General features: G+C 38.9%; 1 protein-coding gene across 7 annotated transcripts in view; it reads right to left on the bottom strand.

Moving 5' to 3' along the window:
• The window catches only part of PEX5L (peroxisomal biogenesis factor 5 like), a 217,918-nt gene that overhangs the window by 60,593 nt on the left and 131,686 nt on the right, over nucleotides 1-25,639 (bottom strand). For 4 of the 7 annotated variants that reach the window (XM_021692365.1, XM_021692367.2, XM_021692368.2 and 1 more), the window contains 5 exons: nucleotides 25,414-25,525; nucleotides 16,013-16,207; nucleotides 14,192-14,315; nucleotides 13,179-13,275; nucleotides 1,981-2,076 (listed from right to left, as the gene is read on the bottom strand). In XM_021692365.1, coding sequence (XP_021548040.1) covers nucleotides 1,981-2,076; nucleotides 13,179-13,275; nucleotides 14,192-14,315; nucleotides 16,013-16,207; nucleotides 25,414-25,525 — 624 coding nt within the window. The remainder of the gene's footprint in view (nucleotides 1-1,980; nucleotides 2,077-13,178; nucleotides 13,276-14,191; nucleotides 14,316-16,012; nucleotides 16,208-25,413; nucleotides 25,526-25,639) is intronic. The other 3 variants (XM_021692369.2, XM_021692366.1, XM_044914735.1) reach the window with 1 other exon arrangement.

Below are 25,639 nucleotides of genomic sequence, written 5' to 3'. Positions count from 1 at the left end.
TGTCTCTAGTATCTGGTGCGGCAGTCAGCACATGCAGACGGCCCGTATTGTTTGTTGAATGAATGACTACTTGAAGTAACTTACAGCCTCCAAGGATTCTAAGCTGGGAAGGACCACAGAAGTGTGGAAGCTGAAGCCTTTATTGGTTAATGAAATGTATGTCATGATGTAGCTATGAGTGATAAGTTGGGATTACAAATCAGTCTCTCAATTCCCAGGAGCAACAAGGAGATGCCAAGAGAAGGCAAGGCCTTTGTGGGGTCAGGTGGGCACCATGTAGAGAAGGGATTAAACTAATTCTGCCTTGTTCCAGAGGGAGCAAAGCCAAGACTAAGGAAAACTGGAAGTTGCTGGTAGGCCAATTTTAGCATAATATAGGGAAGAACTTTTTAATAGTTAGGACTGTCCAAAATGGAAGCAGGTTTTCTTGAAAAGAAGTTGCCACTAATTTGAAGTATTCAAGTAGAAACCAGGGTAGGTTTGAATAAATAATTTATCAAGTATGTTTGAAAAGAAAACACATTTTATTTGATATGCCTGGTTGGGATAGATGACTTCTAAGGTCTCCACCAAAATGAAGATTAAATGATTTTATGAATATATGTATACACACACACATACACACACAAAGATAAATGAATAATTTTTTCCTTGTTGATACATTACTTTGTAATTAAGTCTTCTGAGATTGAACCCATTGTGTTTCTGGGACCAGATAAATTCTAATGTCTTTACTGATTCAAGATTCTAGGATTCTAAATCATCTCTATTTAGTGATAATTCAGTGTGCTACACATAGTAGGAGTTCAAAAGATGAATTTAAGTTAGCTTTGAAGTCTGGAAAAATCTACATTTAAGATAAATTCAGTTACAGGTTCCATGTAGTTGAACAAGCTGATTGAACTCAGCTGGTCTCAATCAAATATATCAGTTGATTACATTCAAGAACACTAATGCATTAATTTTTTTAAACTAAAAAAGGATAAAATTAAAAGAAGAAATTTGGGCAGATTGTATTGTGATGAGATAAAGCTGTTCTCTTACTAGATTGCTGAATGATATGAAATTATGGCTAGAATAATTTCTAGAATATAAAGAACCCTTTTAATATGAAACTGCAAATATGACTTAATTGCACTTCAAGTAGGGATCTACTGAAAGACCACTCACAGTATAATAATTTTATCCAAATCCTAGTGGTAAGATAGCCACATAAATGAACCGTATCACAGGAATACTTTCAATCTTCAAGATTTCATATCAGTGATAGAACTGGAGGTCTTAACAAGCTCATACTTGGGTTTGGTGAAAAGCTCCACTTCTTAAGTAGCAATCTAGCAAAGCTTTGAGGAGTATGATAGATGGCATCTGTGATGTACTCTTTGTGGTTCCAACCACGCATGGATCTTTTTAGAAGGCTAAATAAGGAAATTAATGTTCAAATTAAGTATTTCATTTGATTTATCAACATTGTCATTGTTTTGGACACTGTTAACTGTAAAAATGTATGGCTCAAGTTAGGATGGGCTAACCATTGGCTAGAATATCTCAGCCATGCTTTTTATCCCACTCAGGAAAATGCATATTTCAGGAGCAGCATGACCTTCTGGGTTTCAGGTGTTATGCTGGATGCTAGAGAGAGAAAAATGTCAGGCATGAACGTTGGCCTCACACAGGCATAGCAAATGCATAGCATGGGTTCATCATGGAACCCGGACGAGGCTCAGATCTTTCTGACCCAGAATTCCAGACAGATTGCAAATCCATCACAGAACTGGCATAGGATTTAACATCTATTAATCACCCCTGGTGGCAAGTCAAAAGTTCTCTCGTGACAAATCTCATTCTAACAATCATTATCATGGTTATTTCATGTCTATAAAGTAAGACTCATTTCATATGTTATCCTGCGGAAGTCTCCGTTGTTGAATTCCACTTCCAGAAACATGAAACAGGAAAATAATTAAAAAAAAAAGTTACCTCCACTGCTGCTTTTGCCCTTTCAAATTCTTCTTCTAAGGAGTGGTTTCTGGAAAGTAATGCACTTCCCCAGCGCTGTTCTTTGGTCAGTCGAGCCTGAAATAAACCGAACACATGGTGTTATACTACCGGAATCACAGAACACAAAAATCCAAATATTTTTCCCTTTCTCATATTTCTCTAGAGTTCAAGAAGCATCTGCAAAGGATGTTATTTTTGGAGTACTTTGCAAGCATGATGTTCAAACTGGGATGGTGCCAAAATGTGTGTGAGCATGCAAGCATGATTCTTCTAAGAGTGTGTCTCAGCCCCAGTCATGTTCAAACCAAAACCCAGGCCCGGCCTCCCAGAGAGCTTACTTTAGTTGCTCATGGTTCCAGGCATTGATATTTTAGTGAGTTCCCCCCTAGAGGATTCTACTATGCAGCTAAGATGGAGAATCTCCATTCCAAGCCTCGACCTGGGAACTGATACTCAAGCTTCCAGCTTGTTAGGAGGACTAAGCTCAGGTCAAACTGCAAGCTGCAGAGTTGGGAGGCGGCTGCTAGGCCCTTTCCTTATATACACAGCAGATCCTCATGCTGAATTCTCTTTCCTTTTCTTCCCTCCATTAGCACACATCTGTCTCATGTCCTGTCTCCTCAGGACATTGTGCTGCTAAATAGTAGTCGCTTAGATAAACTCATGTTTGATAATGCCGACTGGTTTGTCACAATCCACAGGCAACCTGATATACATCTTAACTTAAGCTAAATGCAAATATTCCAGAAGGCCAGTCCTACCAAGAGTGTGCTGGAATTTAAAAAAAAATGTTATTCATTTTTAATTTCACAAACACTTAATGCATTCTTTTTGAAAAAAACGTAATCATGGAAGATAAGGGGTAAACCTCTAGAACTTCTCCTTTTCAGTTGCGTATATATTTACATACCCTAGAGAGTAATGTGTTTCAAAAATTTTCGACACATAAATGGTATGCTATTCTGTAGCTTACTTTTCTCCATTCAACAATATATCTTGGAGAGGGTCCACAGTTAGTTTTTATAGATCCTCTTCATCCTTTCCCAGGGATTTCCTAGTAAGTATATACTGTAGTTGGTTCAGACCTCTCTCTGTGAGCAGTCGTGGTGTTTGTGATTTTTCTCCATATAATTGCTTCTTTTCTTGCCTATCTTTTTGCTGCACTGTGTGATCCAAGAGGGTCGGATTTTGTCCGGTAACTTTTGTTCTCCCCTGTACCTTGCCCAGGGCCTGACAGGTGATGTGTGCCCTAAGGATGTCTCTAGACTGTAGGATGAGAGATTGCACTGATAAGGCAGCCAGACCTTGGGGAGCAGGAAGAGGGAGGCTTGTGCAGTGAAGCCCCCCTCTGCCTTTTTATTGCCTTTTATCCATGTGTTAGATTGCTCTCCTTTAGGGATGCTCAACCTCGGCTTCTGTGGGAATTACTTGAGCAGGCCTGGGCCCCCTCTAGACCAGTTAAAGAATCTCTGGAGGTAGGGCCTGGGCATTAAATGTTTGCAAAGCTCTTTTGGGGGCGCCTGGGTGGCTCAGATGGTTAAGCGTCTGCCTTCAGCTCAGGTCATGATCTCCAGGTCCTGGGATCGAGTCTGGAGTCAGACTCCCAGCTCAGCAGGGAGTCTGCTTCTCCCTCTGCCTGCCACTCCCCCTGCTTGTGCTCTCTCTCTCTCTCTCCCCCTCATATGAATAAATAAAATTAAAAAAAAAAAGAAAAGCTCTTTTGGTGATTTTGAAAAGCAGCCATGTTTGAAAACCACTGTTCTATAGCAAAACTTTGGCCTTCACTCAGCACTTACCATCTATACAGCTCAGCTGCTTTTCATTTTTCTCTCCATCATCACTGGTCCTCAAGAGGACCCCCAGCGCCTTATATACCAGGGCTCACTACATGCCAGATGCTGTTTCAAGTCCTTTAGAGACTATGTCACTTTGTTTTTTCAACAAGCTGTGAAGTAGGTATTACCATCAAGTCCGTGACGTCGAGGCACAGAGAGCCAGTTAACTTGCTGAACACCACACAGCTAGTCAGTGGTAGGGCTGATGCTTCTGGGCCATATTCATAACCACTGCACTATACTGTCTCTCATAGGAGGCTATGCTCCACTGGCCATTTCGGGAAGATGCAAAATCTAGAAAAGCTGTCTCTCAGAGGTTCATGCATGGTTGAGGGCGTCAACCAAGAAGCCCTCAAGAATATTGTGGGCTGAAAACAATAAGGAAGTAATTGTTATGAACCCTTCTGAACATAAATAACAGACTGTGTTTTGCATTAATGAACAAGGAAGGTTAATTTATCGAAAGATTAATTTGTTTCCTCCTCCTTGATGTATTCACTGCTGTATCCCTGGTATGTCCTATAAATAGTAGCTGCTCCATAAACAGTAAATATTTGTTGAAAATATGCTGTTGGGGAATATATGAATTGATGAATTAAAGGTCTTTCTCTTCCCTCCCAGAAAGTAGCTATGTGTTCTCAGTCAAGGTTTCTTGGTTAGCCCACGAGGCTAACGAGAGTTTATAGGAAATTGAGAGGGGACTTGTTTTTTTGTCCTGTCCTGGAGCAGCAGAGGTCTGTGTTAGCAAAGCCCTACTGTCCTGGTTCTGGGGATGGGGACTGGCTGCATTCCCCATGCAGCCATTAAGGGGTGCATGGGGAATGCAGCCATGCGTTAATGGGGTACCTAGTAAGGAGCTAGGCCTGTTAGCAGCCCAGGCGTAAGGCCTCTGGAGTTGTGTCTGCGGTATGAAGAGGAAGAGGGTGATGAGGATGCGTCCAGCTCTGCATAGGCATCAGTGCCTCCCTCTCAGGTGGGCCAGGCTCAATGGCTACCATGAACAGACATCATCTCTTATTCTCTGGGCCCCGTGAAAGCTACTGTTTTCTCCCAACCCAGATAACTGAGGTGGGGCTGGGGAGAGGGAGCTCCAAAAACATAAGTGAGATTGACTATCACAGGTTCCTGAGATTAGGGTATGGACATAACTTTTTGGCGGGCCACTATTCATCTCGCTACAACCCTCATCTGACACTCTTGGGCCACAATATATTTGATTAACAAATATACAGGTGAAGATGGGGGGGGTCTGGGTAGCTCAGGGTCCTGGGACCGAGTCCCGTGTTGGGCTCCCTGCTCAGCGGGGAGTCTGCTTTTCCCTCTGCCTTTGCCCCTCCTCCCTGCTCATGCTCTGTCTCAAATAAATAAATAAAATCTTTAAAAAAGAAAAGGGGCAGATGGTTTACAACCTTTCAAAATTGATAAGTTGTTAGGATGTTATAGCCTGGTAGAGATGTTAACCCCAAAGGCATTATGATCTTATTGTCTTGTAGAAATTAACCAATCCGGGGCACCTGGGTGGCTCAGTCGTTAAGCATCTGCCTTCGGCTCGGGTCATGATCCCAGGGTCCTGAGATCGAGTCCCACATCGGGCTCCCTGCTCAGCGGGGAGCCTGCTTCTCCCTTTCCCGCTCCCCCTGTTTGTGTTCCCTCTCTTGCTGTGTCTCTCCCTGTCAAATAAATAAATAAAATCTTAAAAAAAAAAAAGAAATGAACCAATCCTGTATCAAACTTGGCAAACTTATTTTGGCATTTCTTTCCCAGCCAACTCCATAAATCTCTGTTCCTTTACTTTGGAACTAGCTCTTTTGTCTTCCTGCTGGTTCCCTCATTATTTATTTATTTATTTATTTATTTTTAAATTTTTTTATTTATTCATGAGACAGAGAGAGAGAGAGGCAGAGGGAGAAGCAGGCTCCCAAGGAGCAGGGAGCCTGATGCGGGATTCGATCCCAGGACTCTGGGATCATGACCTGAGCCGAAGGCAGACACTTAACCATCTGAGCCACCCAGGCACCCTGCTGGTTCCCTCATTAATGAAATAAATAAATTTTAAAAATGTGGACAGATGCTAAGAAATGAACTGTGCATTTATATAATAATGTCATAAATGACCCATGAATGGCATGGGAAGAAAGAGAAAGCACTAATATTTTTGTCCCAAGGCACCTCCTTTTATTAGAGGCACTTTTCACCAGTGAAATACGACCTGTCTCTCCTGTGAAGCCTGACCTAACAGAACTCCATTACTGTCACTGGCTTCCCTTCATCAATGTTTCACGACCCAAGTGGGTTATGAATCACAGGATGCAAAGGGCACCATATATCAGGAAGAAGAGGCAAAATCTCTCTCAGGATTCGACACTTAACAGTCATATTCTCTTTGCCACTTAAAACACCAAGTGTAAATAGAACCTTACTGTGCAAATGAACTTTTATTTCGGTGGAACAATTACTATTTAGGTAAGTGCTATTTCCCACACTGTTAGAAAGGCCTTAAGTTATTACTAAGTGTTGTCTACCTCACATTTGAAAGCCATTTATTTTGTCCAAGGAAGCTAAGATAAATGTTATAAAATATAGGAACACACTGAATGTAAACAAAGGCTGTTTCCAAGCCAAGAGTAAGGGGCAACTGAAAAGATTCTGAAACTTTTCAGCAACTTAGTAGCACACCCAGACATACTGGTTTAGGATTGAGGATGAAGTACAGATTGTAACACATAGTAAAGAACAGACTTCCTTTCAGCCAAGACTTCTTTCTTTTTTTAACATCTAATTTCGTTGTAAGCGAAGACTGGCATACGGGAGAGCATATATAAGCAATGCTGGTGAACTATATGGCTTCGTACTTAACTAGAGGAGTGGTAGGCAAGACCATTAGAGCCATACATCTGAGTCGCAGCTATTTTGGATCACAGTGGCTGTATCATTATAGTAGTTCCCAAGTGCTGAGTGGGCATCAGAAGCATTTGGAAATCTCGTCCAAGCAGACTGCTGCGTGCCACACCTGGGGTTTCCGCTTCAGTAGGTGCAGGTGTGGGAGTGGGGGCCCAGAATCTGTATTTCTAACAAGTTCCCAGGTGATGCTGATACTGCCAAGGGAGGGACCTCACTCTGAGAGCTTCTGATTAGATGTTGACATCATGTGTTTGCAAGTGGAACTCTGGAGTTCACAAATGTGCTCTGATGTAGGCATTTTTTTGCTTCATTGCATGATTTTGAAAAATGCTCTATGGTTACAGCAACCTCCTGGAAGGGCCTTGGCTTTAAAAACAGCCATTTTAATTGGTTTAAGCTAATTGGATTTTATGGTATTACATTCTCTGAAGAAGAAAGCATTTTGTTCTCTCAGCTGTTGATTGCTCTGAATGATAAGCACTAGGCAAAAGATAAGAATAACTTAAGAATATTGTTTTATTCTCTTTATTCAAAATTATGATTGTGATCAAAGTTATGATTTAAAAATTGCTGTATTTGTGGCTGTGGTTGTCCTAGCATAACTCTTGTTGGCTAACCTCAATGTCAGTCCTTCATAACCCCTTATACAATTACCTTTACATTACCGCTGGAGGTCTCCCACCAAAACACATGTTTAAAAAGCTCATTATCTTTTCAGAAGAGATTGATGGGGAAAAGGGTGCTGCTTAACTATAGAAAAGAAAAATATAACAACTAGCAGACTTTGGGTAACAATGTAACACAGTAATTAAAAGCATAATCTTTGGAGTCAGACTGCCTAGGGCCAAATCCTGATTGGATTTAATAGTAACTGGTGAACTTGGACAAATTACTTAATCTCTATAATCCCCAGTATTCATATCTGCAAAGTGTATATTCACTTGCTGAGTCTGTATAAGAATCAAGTACAGTAACTCATGTAAATACACACACAAAATGCTCAGTGCACAGTAAGTGCTATAAAATTTGGCTTTTGTCATTATCTTTCTGGTTAGCACTTATCAGGTGTGACTTTAGAAATTCATTTAAAAATTATGTCAAATAAATAAATAAAATCTTCAAAAAATAAGAATTATTTGTGTTTAGAGCACTTTTGTTTAGTGGTTAATGCAGACTGGTTGGATTCTTATATAGTACAGATAAACTCGTGCCTCTTTGAGTGGGTTGTGATTTTTTTTTTCTTAATCAGTCCACAGACATTTATTGTTGAATGTGCACAAAAAAGTTCTACCTTATGTGTCAAAGAGCAAATTCCTAGAGCTTTGTGCAAGGTGGGCAGCATATGGTTCCCATCTCCATCCTACTATGAAATTCTATGTTGTAGAACATCAAAGCAAATCAGTGCTGATTTTGAAAAGAGATGGACCGTCCATTACCATGCATAACTAAAAATTATTTGTGAAACTAGCTTCAAAAATGATAAAAGAATAAAATCTTGTCATTTTATTTTTATTTTTGTCTGTCTTTTAGTTAACTATTAATTAGCCACTACTTTCAAATTGTTAAATTTGACAAGTATTGTTGTTTCTCCTTTTTGTTAGTATTCTCTTATTTTTCCACTTCAGCAAGTATTTGTTGAGTACCTACTGTGTGCAGATTGCCTACTATCCTGAAAGTGATCTTTCAGATTTCTTTCCTTCCTCCTTGTCTTCCTGTGGTTCTTGCCCTGCTGCCTTTCCTTTGCTCCTTCCTTCCGTCTTTGCTTGCTTCTTTCCTCATTGGTAGCCCACTGCGCACGGTCAGAAAGGGAAAAGGGATGTCGATGTGGCTCTTGTACTATCTTCCAACAAGCAAAACTGTATTTAGAAAGTGTACTGTCTAATTGTTTCTAATAGACATAAAGGTCTTGATACTTCTGATAATTGAATTCCTCTTTCTAACCTTTTCACTGCCTCACTTATGGCTTGTGGATAGTAGACATTCAATCACATTTGCTGAACTGAAATAGAATGAAATGCAAGCCATCAGTATTTCAAAGAGTAAGAGGTTCAGAAGGAATCTGGGAGGGGAGGCACAAAATTGTGTATGGCCGAAGATCTGACAACAGTCCTAATTTATCTTACAGCGTTTCTGGAAGAAAGTGATACTCTTTAAAATCACTTAACTCATATTAATCCTAGAAATGTAAGTACTAATCAGGGTTTTAAATGAGAAGGGAAATAGATGGTCTGTGAGTTCTCTCAGGTGAATAAGCTTTGATGAGGCCGATATGAGGTGGTATGTGGTTAAGAACAGGGGCTGTAGAAGCTGATGGGTATGATTTGAGTGCTGGCTTCTCTGCCTCTTAGCTAATTGTCTCTAAGATGAATTTCTCATGTGAGAAACGGAGATATTGATTCCCAAGATTATTGTGAGAATTTCAAAAATATCTTAGAAGTACCTCCTATTATATGCATGAAGTATGTAATTGGCCAGGTATCAGCATGCCTTTCCTTTATTGCTCCTTTAAAAATTTAGAAAACATATCTGCAGTTATATCTTAAAGTCTCAGTTGTTCTGGTTTGGGATGCTGCCAACTTGATGGAATTATGACAGTATGGAAAAAATCATTTGCTGTGCCAAAGTCAGCAGAATCAGAGAGTTGCATGACTATGACCACGTACTAGAGAGCCTGGTTCCTGCACCTTTTCATTAAGTCCAACTTAGGTTGGCAAGAACCTGTCTTGGAGCTTTCCTTCCAGTGTCCAGACTGGACAAAGAAATGCTTGAACCATCACTTTCCAGCAAAAATTGGATTCATTTTCTTTTTCCTCACCACTATCTCAACCCATATATTAGAAAAAGCTAATTTTATATCATTACTTGTGTTTTTCTTCAACTCTTCAAATGTTTTCTGATTTTTCAGATTGTACGATTCCTTTAAATGATTAACTCCAGGGAATACTAATTACACAGTTGCAAAAGTATCAAGAAACTTTATTCTTAAGTACATAGAGATTATATGATTTATTATAATCTCCTGCCATTCTGATTAGTGTATTTAAAACACTATGTGAAAGAGGACTAGACTACATTTTTCCTTTTCTCCATCTTGAAAAGAAAATAGGCTAACAGGAATTCACTCCATTTTCTTTGTGATTCTGAAATATGACTTTTTTTTTGAAATGTGATTTTTAAATAAGGCTTGTAAATAGCTCCTCACCTGTTGAACCCGAGATAGTTTATGTTGGCTTGAGAGAGAAGAAAACATTTCCTTGATTTTCCCATGAGCCATCTGTGTAATAGTGGAGCAGTGACAAGTTTTGATAAGCTGAAATTGTTTACTTGAATAGTTTACAAGCCAGTTTTATTTTATTTTATTTTTAAAAGATTTTATTTATTTATTTGAGAGAGAGAAAGCGCAAGCATGAGCAGGGGAGAAGGGCAGAGGGAGAAGTAGACTCCCCACTGAGCAGGGAGCCTGATGCGGGGCTCAATCCCAGGATCATGGCCTGAGCCGCAGGCAGACACTTAACCGACTGAGCCACCCAGGCTTCCCTGCAAGCCAGTTTTAAGTTGAATTTTTATACCACCTTCCTCATCTTACCTACCTAGAGAGATCATATATTTAAGGGCAGTATGTTTGTAACAGTAAAAACACCTTTCTGTCTTTTATTACAATTAGTCTATTCTCTTGCTGTTTTATTTGAGTGATTTAATTGATTAAATTCCCAATTCATTATATTGTCCTAATTAAACCATAGGCTGGACTTAAAACTAGGGAATTATGAATTTTCTTAGTTTAGGCAAATCTTGATAAACATACTGCAGTGTTTTTAAAAAAATTTTTACTTATTTATTTTAGAGAGAACGCGAGCAAGGGGAGGAACAGAGGGGGACCAATAAAGAATCTCAAGCAGACTCCAGGCTGAGCAAGGAGCCAGACGTGGGGCTCGACCCCGTGACCCTGAGATCACGGCCTGAGCCAAAACCAAGAGTCAGAGGCTTAACCAATGGAGTCACCCAGGTGCCTCAACATGCAGTGTTTTTAAAAAAGCAAATTAAGGGACAAATTCTTTACAAATAATTGGTAACCCTCTAAAGGATTCACTACAATTTATCTAGACAGAGAACTGTGACAGTGCATTTTAAACTGTGTTTTGGAGGACAATATTGGGAATCTCACGCAAATTGTCCAGAGCACATTGTGTTTGCTTAAAGGCACACCAGTGGGCATGTGGAAGGACAATGTGGTGGGATGAAATCAGACAACCAGCAGGAGAGTAGCAGTCACTGGAATAATAAGATAAATGCATTGTGGGTCTCCATGGCAACCGAGGACCCCAGCTGATCCTCTGCCCCTCCAGCGTTGTGTAGAACAGCCCACCTGTGCCAAATCTCCCTCCCCCCCCCGGCCCCGCTGCAGAAACAAATGTTTTATTGCTACATTACATTGTTCCAAGGATCCAGGTTATGAAACAGTATCAGTTACTTTAGCTGAATCTAAATCTCTAATGCACTTAACAAGAAATGTTTCTCTAATAAATGTTATCAATTTTAAAAAAGATACATTTAGAATGAACACAGAGGATGAAAATATATTTCCATGCTACATTTACAATTCATTAAGCTTCCCAGGGTTATTTGTTCTGGAAGTGAGTTGACTTGTCTTCCAGCAGAGTCCTAGGAGCAGTAATGTCCACCCCTCTCCAGTGAATATAGAAATGGGGAGAGGGGGCGGTTCTCTTAGTGGCCTAGAAAAGTTTCCAGAGGACTTCCATTTCCTCAACATTTCCTATCTGTGTGTGTCCTCCTTCTCTATGCCACATACTGGTTCTGGGTGCATAGACAATTTTCTTAATGTCACTGTGCCTTAGTTTCCCATCTACAAAATAGGGGTAATAAATAAACTGACGTCATACAGCCATTTGTCAGGATCAAATGAGCTAACATGTATTAGAAGACTTTATCATAGCACTAATATTTGCTATTATCATAATTAACCCTTTGCTTCACCTCAGATAACATATCTCCTCTCTTAGTTTCAATATCTGATCTAGTGAACTCAAGAAAATTTTTCTTGCTCACTTCATCTCACTTATTTTCAACTAGATTGTAGACTGCATAAATGCGGACACATTTCTTCAGAGAGCTTTGTGGTTTTAGATCAAGGCTGTACCCTTATAAAGTGTTTGAGCGAATAAAAAAATTGAGACTGACTCTGGCCTTCTTGACAGTCTTACCCAAAAGAGATAATTAGTTATAGACAAGCCAGTTACACTGGAGTTGAGGGTGAAGCAGTGGACAGACAGGTCTGGTTCATACCATTCTTCCACCAGTGATTAGTTGGGTACCCCAGAAAAAAGATTTTGACTTCACCAAAACTTTTTAAAGCATCCTTAAAATGAGGCTAATAAGGGGTACCTGGGTGGCTCAGTCAGTTAAGCATCTGCCTTCAGCTCAGGTCATGATCCCAGGGTCCTGGGATTGAGCCCTGCATTGGGCTCCCTGCTCAACGGGAAGTCTGCTTCTCTGTCTCCCTCTGCCCCTTCCCTGGCTTGTGCTCTCTCTCTTAAATAAATAAATAAATAAAATCTTTAAAAAAATGAAGATAATAATAATTCATAGGATTATTTGAGTATTAGATATAACATATGAAAAGCACATAGTAAAGTCCCTAATACTTAGTGGCTACTCACAAATGATTGCTCTTAGTATTATCATTACTGCTAATACTGTAATTATTTGTTCCTTAACGTAAAATTTATTTTAATGTGACAGTCAGGATCCTGATATATAAGTACTGGGTCCTGGGTCCACAGGGCATACATGTGAATGAACACTCAATATGTAAGTTCCTCTTCTTGGTGTTCTGTTGTATAAATACTGCTAATACTGGAGTAGAAGAGATTTTGTATTGCAAAATGATGGAAAAGTAAATGGTAGAAAAAAGAAAAAGTGCTAAATATATAGTGAATTCATTAAGACATGTTCTAGCCAAATATATATATATATTTATCATCAGTTAACTAGCCAAATATATATATAAAATATATATATATCATCAGTTATCTCAGGCATCGAGACAGATTATTGAGTGAGAAAGCATATGAAATACAGAATATAGAAAAAATACTTCAAAATTTTTGTGAAAATCTAAATAAAATATTTAAGATATAAATTATCTATTAGAAAAGGTGGGTCTGGGGCGCCTGGATGGCTCAGTCGGTTGGGCAACACACTCTTGATTTTGGCTCCGGGCATGATCTCGGGGTTGTGAGGCCAAGCCCCCGTTTGGGCTTCTGGCTGGGTGTGGAGGCTGCTTGGGATTCTCTTTCTCCCCCTGCCCCCCACCCCAACCTGCACACACACACTCTCTAAATTAAAAAGAAAAAAGAAAAAAGAAAAAAAAAGGTGGGCTCATTAAAGAATGTCTCTCTCTCTCTCTTTTTCTTTTGTTACCTGTGTTGGAGGCACTAATTCCAACTCAGAAGCCGACTCGGAGTTCAGGGCGCTTTTCCCACCGCTTAGTTCTGGTTGAGATCTGTGCTCTGAGGACCTATAGGGGATGAATAAAGGAAATCAATGCATACCGAGAAACAAACTCAGCTAGAAAACCAGTCAAGAAACCTAGTTCATTTGGATTGTTGAGAGCCATAATAACAAAGCTCTCATCAGAATTTTGATGAAAAAGATGACTCCTATAATAATTTTATTACAATGACCACTTCTGAAATTTAAGGGGTTGCAATGTGCTAGCTGTAATTATCTCTGATTTAGAATTCGGTTCAATTATGTACAAACAGTAAATAAATGCAATCCCAGTTTTGTTACCAACAGTTCTGCTTTATTGAAAGCCTTGTGTTTTGGGGAGGGGAGCATCTCACAAAGTGTTCCTGGTGTGATTTGATTTTTATATAGAACTTGAAATGTCATAATAAATGGAAATGTGCAAGGAGCAACAGAAGAATGAGACATGCTGTCCTTTAGGAAGCTCGAAAAGCATGGTAAAATTCAGGTAGCCAATTTTTTTCATGGGTATCCACAGGTTATTCTCAATTAGTGCATTATCTGACAGTGATGATTAAGATAGTCAGAAAAGGTTACCTGTGTAACCAGAAACATTTACTTTAACTACCATTCATGTAATATATTGAATATGCACATATATGTACATACATGTATAAACCTATTTTTATTGATCAGCTCAGTTACACATTCAAAGAATTATCAACAAATACTGAACAAATATTGAATACTGAATTATGAGTCTACCCAAACCATTTTTGGCTTAATTTTTGGCAATTCAGATGAAATACTTAGTTTTAGAAGCCATAACAATTAACATTGATACATAGTTATACATGGCACCAAGTATTTGGATTGACTTAACTCATTGGCTATTTCAGCACACAGGAGAAATACCCATACATTTGACACACCATTAGCTATTTTCTGATATTAAAATATCTTACCATAAAAGTTCTTTTGATCCAGTTCTAGATGAGCATGATTTTCTCTCTGCCATTGGATGCCCTTTGCTATTTCGATCTCCATGAAACTTAACATCATCCCATTTTTCCAGTTGTGTTTGAATGTCTATGAAGGAGATAGGAAAGGGGTAATGGGGACAGTGGATTATGAGGTGCAGAGAGAAGAAGAGAAATTAAGAAGTCTTATATAAGTGAACTTCACTCAGCTGATGCTCCTAAACCCAAGACCAACTTTTTAAGATTCATGAAAATTAATTAAAACATGTTTAGCTAAATAAAAATGAGACCTAGTAAAAGAAATTGGACTGCTTTTAGTTAAACAATCAAATTGTTTACCTGAATTTATTTCAAGAGCTATGTGCATTCTGAATTCTGTGTATAAATCCATAGAAACCCATGGGAATGAACATATGGAGTACTATCCTAGCTGCCTCTAGCTAAGGAGGTGGCTTTGAGGCACTTCTGGCATGTTTCTAGAAAGAAATTCTGTTTAAAGAGATGAACCTCACTGTTAAAAGGAGGTGAGAAAAAAATGGAACACTTTTCACAGCTTTTGTAAAATTGCTTAATTTTTCATCAAACGAGGGAATGAATAATGGGACTAGAAAGAAAGGAGGCAATGGAGAAAGCCAAGAGAATACTAGAACCATTTTCTCCCTGTGGTTTAATTCTTACAGATCAGGAATTTGGCTGGGTTTGCTCTCATTAACAGGTGTGTGACTGTAAATAAATCACTTAAACAACTTTGGGGGCCAGTTTTTTCATTTCTAAAAAGATAGGTTTGCAGTCGGTATCCTCCAAAGTTCTTTAAGTATTTTTATGACTTCTTCACAGGACACTTCCTCAAAAGGAGAGAAATGAAAGTTTCACTTTTAAGTTTATTGTGTTATATTGTAATGCATTTAATAATATATCCTTATATAAGTGTGTAAATTTCATTATTCATCTGTACAGCTGAACAAAACCTAGAACACATTGATAGTGAGGAAGTCTTGGAGATATTTATAAAGCTTTCCTCTAAAGAGACAGGCCTCGGAGAGGGACATGGCAGGGGAGAGGGGACATGTTGCCCTTGGCTTTCTGGATTATCTGCCACTTTTCTTTCTCAGGAGAAAGGAGACCATAATTTGATTGGTTCCATGAGATGAAGTTAAGCTCTCCTTTCTCAGGAAGATGTATAGTAAATAAAAGTATGGGCTTTTGGAAGTTAATCAGAACATGCTCAGATTCTAGGTCTTCCTCATACTAACTGAGATCTTGGGCAAGTTATTTAAATTTTAAGTTTTCGATGAATTAATGGGCTGATGCATGTGAATCATGTAGCATAGTCCTGGATGCGATAAACCATCAATAAATGGTAGCTGTTATTATTATATCAGATATATCCCCATGCATGTTACATGTTCTGGCTGGCTATTCCTGGACCTTGTGTTAAAGCTGTTCTCTCCCTCTTTCTTTTTCTGTCTCTTGACTGGCTATCTCCCACTCTAGACTAAATGCTCCTAGAGAGCAAGATGCATGTCTCATTCTTACTTGTAACTCCAATGCCTCATAGGGCACCTGCCATCTGTCAAGAATTCAACACAGGTAGGTTGAATAAATAAATGAATGGACCCACGTCAGTTATACAAAACTGAGCTCCCCAAATGCTATTTAATTCAAGCACAAAAGAATGTGTGCTGCCCATATTCCTTCATGGAATTAGTCTTTTCTACTCCTTTGCTCATGGTTTTCATGTCATTTGTGGAACTTCCTTGTATTAAGGCAAGGGCCAGCAGCAGCCGACACATGCTATTACCTTACCTAAATCTAAGGATGATGTCTCTGGGCCTCGGAGAGGCTGGCCTCTCTGCTCAGCATCTGCACTGATAAGATCAGATCCATCAGCCTTTTTCTTGAGGGATGAGGTTTTTGATGAGGCCTCCAACTTCTTGGCTTTGGTTTGGGTTTGAGAGACGGGTTCACTCAGGTCAAGGAGATCTAAGCCTGTGGTCAATACTATCAGAGATGGAAAAGGTTAAGATAAACTCACTCACTGCTCTGAAGTTATTTTTTCAAAATAAGTTTCAGTTGGGTGCTGAAGGATTTTGTGGTTGTAGTGTAGGTTAGAAGTATCAAATTACCCATTTGTCTGTTGAAAGGCATCTCAGCTCCTTCCACAGTTTGGCTATTGTGGACATTGCTGCTATGAACATTGGGGGGCATGTGCCCCTTCTTTTTACTACCTCTGTATCTTTGGGGTAAATACCCAGTAGTGCAATTGCTGGGTCATAGGATAGCTCTATTTTTAACTTTTTGAGGAACCTCCTCCATACTGTTTTCCAAAGTGGCTGTACCAACTTGCATTCCCACCAACAGTGTAAGGGGGTTCCCCTTTCTCCACATCCTCTCCAATATTTGTTGTTTCCTGCCTTGTTAATTTTTGCCATTCTAACTGTTGTTAGGTGGTATCTCAGTGTGGTTTTGATTTGAAATTTCCCTGATGGCTAATGATGTTGAACATTTTTTCATGTGTCTATTAGCCATTCATATGTCTTCTTTGGAGAAGTGTCTGTTCATGTCTTCTGCCCATTTCGAATGGGTAAAGAAGATGTGGTCCATATATACAATGGAATATTACTCAGCCATCAGAAAGGATGAATACCCACCATTTACACTGACATGGATGGAACTGGAGGGGATTATGCTAAGTGAAATAAGTCAAGCAGAGAAAAACCATTATCATATGGTTTCACTCATATGTGGAACATAAGAAATAGCATGGAGGACATTAGGAGAAGGAAGGGAAAAATGAAGGTGAGGAAATCAGAGGGGGAGACAAACCATGAGAGACTACAGACTCTGGGAAACAAACTGAGGGTTTCAGAGGGAAGGGGGTGGGGGATGGGCTAGCCCAGTGATGGGTATTAAGGAGGGCACTTATTGCGATGAGCACTGGGTGTTATACGCAAATAATGAATCATGGAACACTACATCAAAAACTAATGGAAAACAGAAGTATCAAATTAAGTTAGCTCACCATTGATTTCTAAAGATGGTCTGCATTTAGACTAAAAAGTTTGCTATCTGTTTTCCTTTATTTTGGCACAGTACACAAAATAAGACTTAGACCAGCCTCACCAGTGATGAAAGTTTAAGTAAAATTAAAATAATAAAATTGAATATGAATTCAGGTACTATTTACTTTATTGCTTTGCCTTATTTATAGAGAGATATATTTTATAGCACAGTTTTTCCAGAGAAGAGTCTACCGTATTCAGAAATATGTTTGCAAAACAGTTATGAGGAAGATTTGGAAAAGTTTCTAATGTCTTTGTGTTTTAAATTTCGAACTACTAAAGTATACAGGATATAAAGGAATGCTGCTAATCATCTTTTATTTAATTAAGCAGTTCAATCAGAAAATGGCTTGCTATTTGGGCTCACACCAGAGGAATATTTTACAATCCATAGCTGATGAATAGGTACACATGTTAATGCCTTTGCTGCTTAATATGCAAATTTAAATTTCAATGTAACAAACCATAAAATGGCTACACTTTAACTTCCTAGCAGGTTGATTACATTGTATTAAATACTCTAATGAAGGCAGAAATAATTTGTTCAGATGTAAAGTAGGCAAAGGAGAATGCAAAAGGCAAGCTTTGTAACTCTTCATCTTTCTTTCTCTTACAGTGCAAGTCACCAGGGTGTGACTAGCTCATCGTAAGAAATGGAAAATTTCAATCAGGGAAGGTCCCTTCAGCCCTGCCTCTCCACCAGCTCAAGCACCTGAGAGCTGGCTTCTGGATTGGCCTGGTGGCTTCCTGGCCTGGGATCTGTTCACCCAGATAGTTTAGGAAAGTCAACAAAGTGACAGAGAAATCCTGGTGTTAACTCTTTCTGGCACCGTCTACAACTATGACTGCACCATTCCTCCTCTCTGACCTCTCGGCTTGTCCTCTTGGTAAGGAATGGATTTTTGTTGATATCTCAGCACTCTTTCCATATGCTTCCTGCTTAAACTCAAGGTGGGGTCAGGGCTCAGTGGAGCTCACAACCTGGATTTCTTTAGTACCACACTGTCCTCATGAGCTAACCACCCCTACAGGATCCTTAGGATAGTTTGTCAGGCTGTATTCTCAATAATCTTGTTTTCTGATTTCAATTACAAATCACAGTGGTTGAATGTTAATGGTGAAGTGGAAAGACCTAGCTCTACCACTGCTTAGCTGTGTGACTCTGAGTAAGTTTCTTGACTTCACTGAGTTTCAGTTTCGTCCTCTGAAAAATGCAGGTTAAATTGTTTAGGTATGATATGAAGATGAACTTATCTAATTTGTATATTGAGTGTGTAAAGTGCCAGGCATACAATAGGTACTCAATAAATTCTTTGGTGGCCAATTTGTGATGCTTTTCTTTCTTTTTTGTTGATCTCCTCCTATTCTCCCGGCTTTTTTTTTTTTTTTTTCTATCTTGGGCAAGAAGCAGACCCGTACATTGACAGAAAGGAGAAACACCACTGGGAATAAAACAGAGAATGAGACAAAGGTATTGGTCTACAGAGGATGCTATGAAGTAAATGTATCAGAAAATGGCCTGAAAGTATCAGCTTATCTCATCTGAGTCTTCCTGAGGAGATGGGAGCCACTTTCCAGGGCAAAGATGCTCTGAGATATGAGCAGTGTTTTGTGGCCAGCAAGCACCTCAAAGTGGGGAGAAAGAAGTGGCTTTTAGAGCTAAGCTTCCTGACTTGGTGTCTAAAATTTAAGCATGGCAAGCAGCCAAAAAAGGCTAGGATGTAACACATTTCATATTCTTTGAATGTTTAAACAGAAATTTCCAGGCCACTATTATGTTGGCAGAGATTCTAGGCCCACCAAGATTTCCTTATAATAGAAGGAAGGAAACGGGTAACAGTCTCTGGAATGCCATATATGTCTTTTTACTAATTGTACAAACAATTAGGAATTAGTCACTTGCTCCTATACTTCTTTTAGAAGCAAATTATATAGGACTTGTCTACTCATATATAGGAAGTACATTTGTTACAGAATAGTAAGTGGTGAGTATTAATTTAATTCTATATCTGCTTCTCACCATTCAGAATAAATGAATTACTAAAAGAGTGAAATGCAAATTCAAACCTGGCTCAGCAACATTCTTTGCCTCTCCAAACTGGCCTGGGCACTTCCTGTGTTGGTTCTGAGCTCTCTGTTCCTTTGTTCTTTGCCCAGCAAATGTGAAACAAATGCTTGGCACACACAAAAAGCCCTATTTGTCCCCCGTTGATGAAGGGGGTGGCTTGGAGTTTGAATGGTAACCTTTGAAGCTGAGAGAGTCCTTAGGGACCACAATTTCGAAAGCATAGAAGGATGGGTGCAGCCTTTTACTTTCTGGAGAAAGACAAATTGCATTTTAGCAAGTGTGTGTGTGTGTGTGTGTGTATTGTATGCATATGCACTTTAGTTAAGACTTAGAAATAAAGGGTCTCACTCTTCCATATGGACTTTGAAGGGGGCATATCTTGGCATGGAAGGGGATATTTGCTCTGCTGATCTTCTTAACCCAGTTTTAAAGATTCTCTTAAGCACATGAAAGTTTGGGTTCTGGAATCTGTGTCTACATTGTGATAACCACTTCTTACAGTGGATGGGAAAATGTGTGTATGTGTGTATGTGCGTGTGTGTGTGTGTGTGTGTGAGAGCGAGAGAGAGAGAGAAAGAAAGAAAGAGAGAGAGACAGAGGGACAGGCTTGAAGAAGCTATGTTGCTGGCTTTAGAGATGGGATGGGCAGAAGGGGACACAAGCCAAGGAATTGCAGGTACTCCCAGAAGCTGGAAAAGGCAGGGACACAAATTCTCCTTTAGAGTATCCAGAAGGAGTGTGGCTCTGCTGACACCTTGACTTTAGGACTGGTGACTTCCAGAATTGTAGGATGATAAATTTGTGCTGTCTTAAGCCACTAAACTTGCAGTAATTTGCTAAAGCAGCAATAGGACACTAACATAGTTTGTAGGGCAGTGTCCGTGCCAGGATGCAAACACAGGCCCTATCACTCCCAAGCATGCGTTTGTCACCACTCTTCACTAGACTTTATCTGAACCTGGACGCAATGTGCTGAACTCCTTTGATATGCCTTTGATTATTTTTTGTTTAGCTCCCAATCATCTGGAAGTTTGGGTAGTCTGAGGCATAATTTAAATAGTTGATAATCTCAGAAACCTTTTTTTGGGGGGGGTCACCTAATTTCATTGGTAGAACTTCCTGAAGATGGAAGCTGCAAGATACTATGTAAGTATTTGTTTCCATTTATCTAAACGAAACCTGACTGAAGATCACCTTTTGAACTGGAAGGCTCCTATGGGGTGCCGAAGATGTTTACAAATGTTAGATTACTTGGACTGTAGAAGGTGAGGCTGCTTAGAACAGTTAAAATAAAATAGCACCTATTATGAAGCTCTGATTTGATGCTTTGGTGATAAGTACAATGCTATTCACACCACTATAATGAGCCTCAGATTTTTAGTGAATTTCTTTTAAGGAATAAATGTACATAGAGTGGTTAGAGAGGACAGATCAAGGGACAGCTCTGACTGGTGCAGTCACAGAATGTGCCACAAGGAGCTGATGGGATCTCTGTTCTGTTTTGTAAGCTACCCTGGCATTCTAGAAACCTGGTATTCAATATAGTGGCTACAAAGCAAATTCCCTTAGGAAGGAGTTTGCCAGTGATGTCGAACATTGGACTTAAATAATTCAACGAATTTTTGCTTATTTTATTGAGTTATGTAATTAAAGCTACTTCCCAAATTTCTTTTTTTTTTTTTAAGATTTTAAAGATTTTATTTATTCATTTGACAAAGAGAGAGCAAGGGGAGCAGCAGAAGGAGAGGGAGAAGCAGGCTGCCCACTGAGCAGGGAGCCTGATGCGGGGCTTGATCCCAGGACCCTGGGATCATGACCTGAGCAGACGGCGGACGCTTAACCGACTGAGCCACCCAGGTGACTCAAGCAAGCTACTTCCTAATTTCTAAGTTCTCTCAAGAAGCATGCCATTGGCTTCACTGCTACTTGGACTTCATAAAAATGTATTTTGTAAATATTACACTAATCTTGCAATTAAAATATTTAATTAGGTGGCTGTGACAGGAGTGTGAACTTTGTTAAGGGTAGCTCTTCCCATCCATATATGGGTCTCTTATAGAGGTATATGGGTCACATATCAAGGAGTGAAATTATTATTTTTTTAAACCATGAAAAATGTTTCTTCTATAATAACTATCCACCTAATGGCTCAAGTTGAGGGATAAAATTCTTTTAGATAATTCAGATTGATAAATGCAAACCAAAGACCTCCTGTTCTACTTGGTCTTTAGGAAAGAATCTTTCCTGTACTTTGACATATGTTAGATTTTTTGGGAGATTACAGACCAACAAGTTATTATTGCAAATTTTATAGTAAATAGTTTTATAGTAAATAGTTGTCCTATAATGTAATCATGATCTTAAAACATCCATTGTCTAGTTATGTTCTGAGCATTTGATATATGCATCTGTGATAATATATATTTATTTGTCATTTTAAAATCAAGGATATTAGCAATGATATTAGCCTACCTACCATCTAGGGATACAGTTTGAGAGGGCCAAGGAATTAGCTATCATCTAGATTACAGATGAATTAAAAGATAATTTAGGGTGTTAATGGCAAAGAAATTAAAAATATCCTTATTTGATTTGCTTGATATTATCACTATGGGATGACAAAAAGTTAATCCTAAAGTAGAAATGAGCAGAAAGTAAAAAAGATAATTAAAATACTTAAGAAAAAGATTATAATTTAGAACTTCTATGAGACAGAAGATTAATATGTTCTCTTAAAGTCAGTAGAGGAAAAAACCCTATCATCTGAGTGACATTTGGAAGAGATAAATATTATCTATATTGCATTCTGTGCTAATATATATAAAAGCTATATTCCTTAAATATTTAAATAAATGTTATGATGGTGGCACACTAGCTTTATTTTTTCATTAGAAGAAAATGCCAAGTATAAATGCCTCTCTTAACATAAGGTTTTTCAAATTTCTTCTTGATTGATCTGGTACAACCTTGAAGCAGGTTTTCTTCCATATTTTACTCCAAGATTGTTTAATATCCATTCTGTAAGTGTAAAGATATAAATAATACCTGGGATGTAACAGACACTTAAAGTTCAATGACTGTCCTGATTTCTCAATGTAATTTCATACTATTCTATAAAATGACAATGCTCTATTTAAAATTACTATTTTTTTATTAAAAATTTGGACAGAAAATGATAACTATATCTTTTGCCCAGAAACCTAAGTATAAAATTATTGGACCAGATTGGAATTCTTTCCAAGGTATAGGTATGATAAAATTTTTCCTGTTTAAAGATGTATAAAAATGTTGCATATTGAGATACCAAGTAGTGGGTTCTGCAATATTTTTTAAAACGTGTATTTCTCAGGTATTAAAAATATATAGTGTTTGTGCCTTGAGATAAACTTTTAAGATTAAAAAACACTATCAAACAAGAGTATTTCTTCAGGATAAAAATCTGTGTGACCCAGATGTACTGAGTGCTGAGGACAGTCTCAAAATACTATTTTTCTTGAACCTCTGCTTTGGAGGGTGTTGTGGACTGAACTGTGTCCCCCCCTCAAATTCATATGTTGAAGTCCTAACCCTCTAGTACCTTGGGATGTGACTTTATTTAGAAATAGGGCTGTTGGAAATAGAATTAGTTAAGATGAGTCATATTGGAGTAGGCGCCTAATCCAATATGGCGGGTGTCCTTATGAAAAAGGGAAATTTGGATAAAGAGACAGACACACACAGGAAGACATGCACACAGGGAGAATGTCATATGAAGATTAGAGTCATGTTGCCACAAGCCAAGGGACTACCAGAAACTAGGAAAGAGGCCTAGGACAGTTTCTTCCTGAGCACCTTCAGAGAGAGAATGGCCCTGCTGACACCTTAATTTTGGCCTTCTAGCTTCCAGAATTGTAAGACAATAAATTTCTGTTGTATAATCCACTCAGTTTGTGGTATTTTGTCACGAAAGCCTAGAAAATGAATACAGAAGGCAATTCTGTAGTATTGCGATCATAAAAAAATTACATATTCTTTTGAGTTTTTTCCTCCAATATTTTGTAAGTCTCTTTTATATGTTAGAAAAATCAAGGTGAAAAGTGACTTTTAAATCAAATATCATGTTGCTCTCTCTGGTGGGCCCTTCCTAAATGACTTAGTTTTAGCATCAGTGGGAGTTGGAAAGTGCAGAAGTTACTGGAATCAAGATCTGAGAATTCTATGCTTTGCAACTTTTTTTTTTTGAACAGTGGGAACTTCTCCGTGTATCCAATTCTCATGGATTTTCCTGAAATCAGAGACACAATTCTCCTCTGTATTTTTCTAAGGGTAGCTCTCCAGTTTTGGAGGGGTGAACTCCAGTTTCATAGATAAGGGGGATAAATCTGATCTGGTAGGATCTGAACTTGGTTAATCTCCTGCTTAAATGTACCAAAACAATTTTATTTGCTTGATCGCTCAAAGTGATAGTTGAAGTTAGGAAATGATTGCTTTTGTGTGGTAGAAAGAAAGTTAATGCATTTGAAAAGGGAAGTGTTGAGTATACTGTTTTTCTAACCTGATATCTAACAGTAATGGTAACATCTGTTAGAGCTTACATAGATTGCTTCATTTCATCTTCCCAAGTAACCCATGAGATATAGATGTTGTTATTGTAGATGAGGAAACAGACTTAGTTAAGCAACTTGCCCAAGGACAAGAGCCACTAAGTGGCACAGCTGGGGCTTGACGTTGCCAAATTTGACACCAGAGACCGTAGACCACACTCCTGCATTAACTGCCTCTATCTTGTGTTAGTTACTTTTGCTGTTGTAATTTTTAGCATTTAAGAAAAAATTACAATTTCCTTCCCCGGCCCCCCCCCCGCCCCACGATTTTCTTCACTTACTTAAAAGTATAATGAAAATATAGCAGGCAACAGCAAGCTGAGGACATGATAGGGAAATGGAAAGCACTGAACAAGACAGTACATAATTGTTCTCTCCTTTCTCCATTAAACCCTCTCCTGCAATCCAACATAACCTTTGTTCTTTGACTCCAAACATCATTTTTTCATCCTTATTTGAACAACATGCCTTTGAATGTGAACGCTGACTGAATAGAATCAATGCAGAAAGGCTGCCTCTGATACAGAAGGTGAAAAGTAGTGTTTGCGACAGATCTTATGTAGCTCCGTCAGGGTGAACCCTAACTAAGTGACTTAGTTTTAGCATCAGTGAGAACTGGAAAATGCAGAGGGGACTAGGGGAGGTACGATTCATCCCAGTGGCATCCTGCATCCACTCACTGGATGAATACTTACTGGTGCCTACAGGTACGTGCCTATACAGATGAGAGTTCATTGTTTGGGTAGGTTTAATTCCAGAAGAACGTTCAAATAAATTGTCTTTTTTTTTTTTAAGATTTTATTTATTTATTTGACAGAGGGAGAGAGAGAGCACAAGTAGGCAGACAGGCAGGCAGTGGGAGAGGGAGAAGCAGGCTCCCTGCTGAGCACAGAGCCCAATGTGGGGCTTGATCCCAGGACCCTGGGACCATGACCTGAGCCGAAGGCAGACGCTTAACCGACTGAGCCAGCCAGGCACCCAATCAAATAAATTGTCTTAAGAGGAAACAAGTAACGCATTTACGTGACAGAAAAATGAAATTGGCTCTATAACATTTCCAATCTCTAAGACTTTTAATTTTGTCATTTCAATCCACTCAAAGGGGCTGCCTACATTTTTATTTTACTGGTCTTTGGTCAGACAGAATATTTTCAGCCAGAACTTTGAAAAACCTTACTCTGAAATAGATGCTTTTGTTTGAAAGATTCCTTGTAATGTGAATTGAGATGCAAAGGTGTAAATATGCATGGAGAAATGATTCATTGCTGATAGGGGTGCGCTACTGTTCAGCCAAGTTGGTTGGGTAAAATACATTGCGCGTTCTTGTGGAATACAAAGCGATGTATTAGTCTATGTGGAATAGTGTATGTCCTCAACTTTCGTTCGGTTGCAAACATTATTCTCCACTTCAGACGCATTACAGAGAGAAAATATGCATTTCACTGTAGTGAAAATTAGCTCTACTTGAGGATCAGTTAAAAGTGAAAGAATTACCGGCTGTGTTGGACGTTACTGGCCTTGCTATTGCCTCCGATTTGGTTTCACAGAGAAAGTCATCGATGGAGGGACTCAAGAGGGGTCTGCTTTCTTGCTGCTCATTCACCAGCTGAGAACAAATGAACACAGGTATCAAAGGGCTTTGTTAAACTGCAGAATCAGATGAATTACAATGCGGACTTGCAACAAAATGAGAATAGCAAGCCTACCAATAAATAAATAA

Source organism: Neomonachus schauinslandi, chromosome 1 (genome assembly GCF_002201575.2).
Source record: "Neomonachus schauinslandi chromosome 1, ASM220157v2, whole genome shotgun sequence".
In the NCBI taxonomy this organism is placed as follows: domain Eukaryota; kingdom Metazoa; phylum Chordata; class Mammalia; order Carnivora; family Phocidae; genus Neomonachus; species Neomonachus schauinslandi.
Note: the sequence above shows the minus strand (reverse complement) of the source record. Positions and strands in the feature narration are given on the sequence as shown.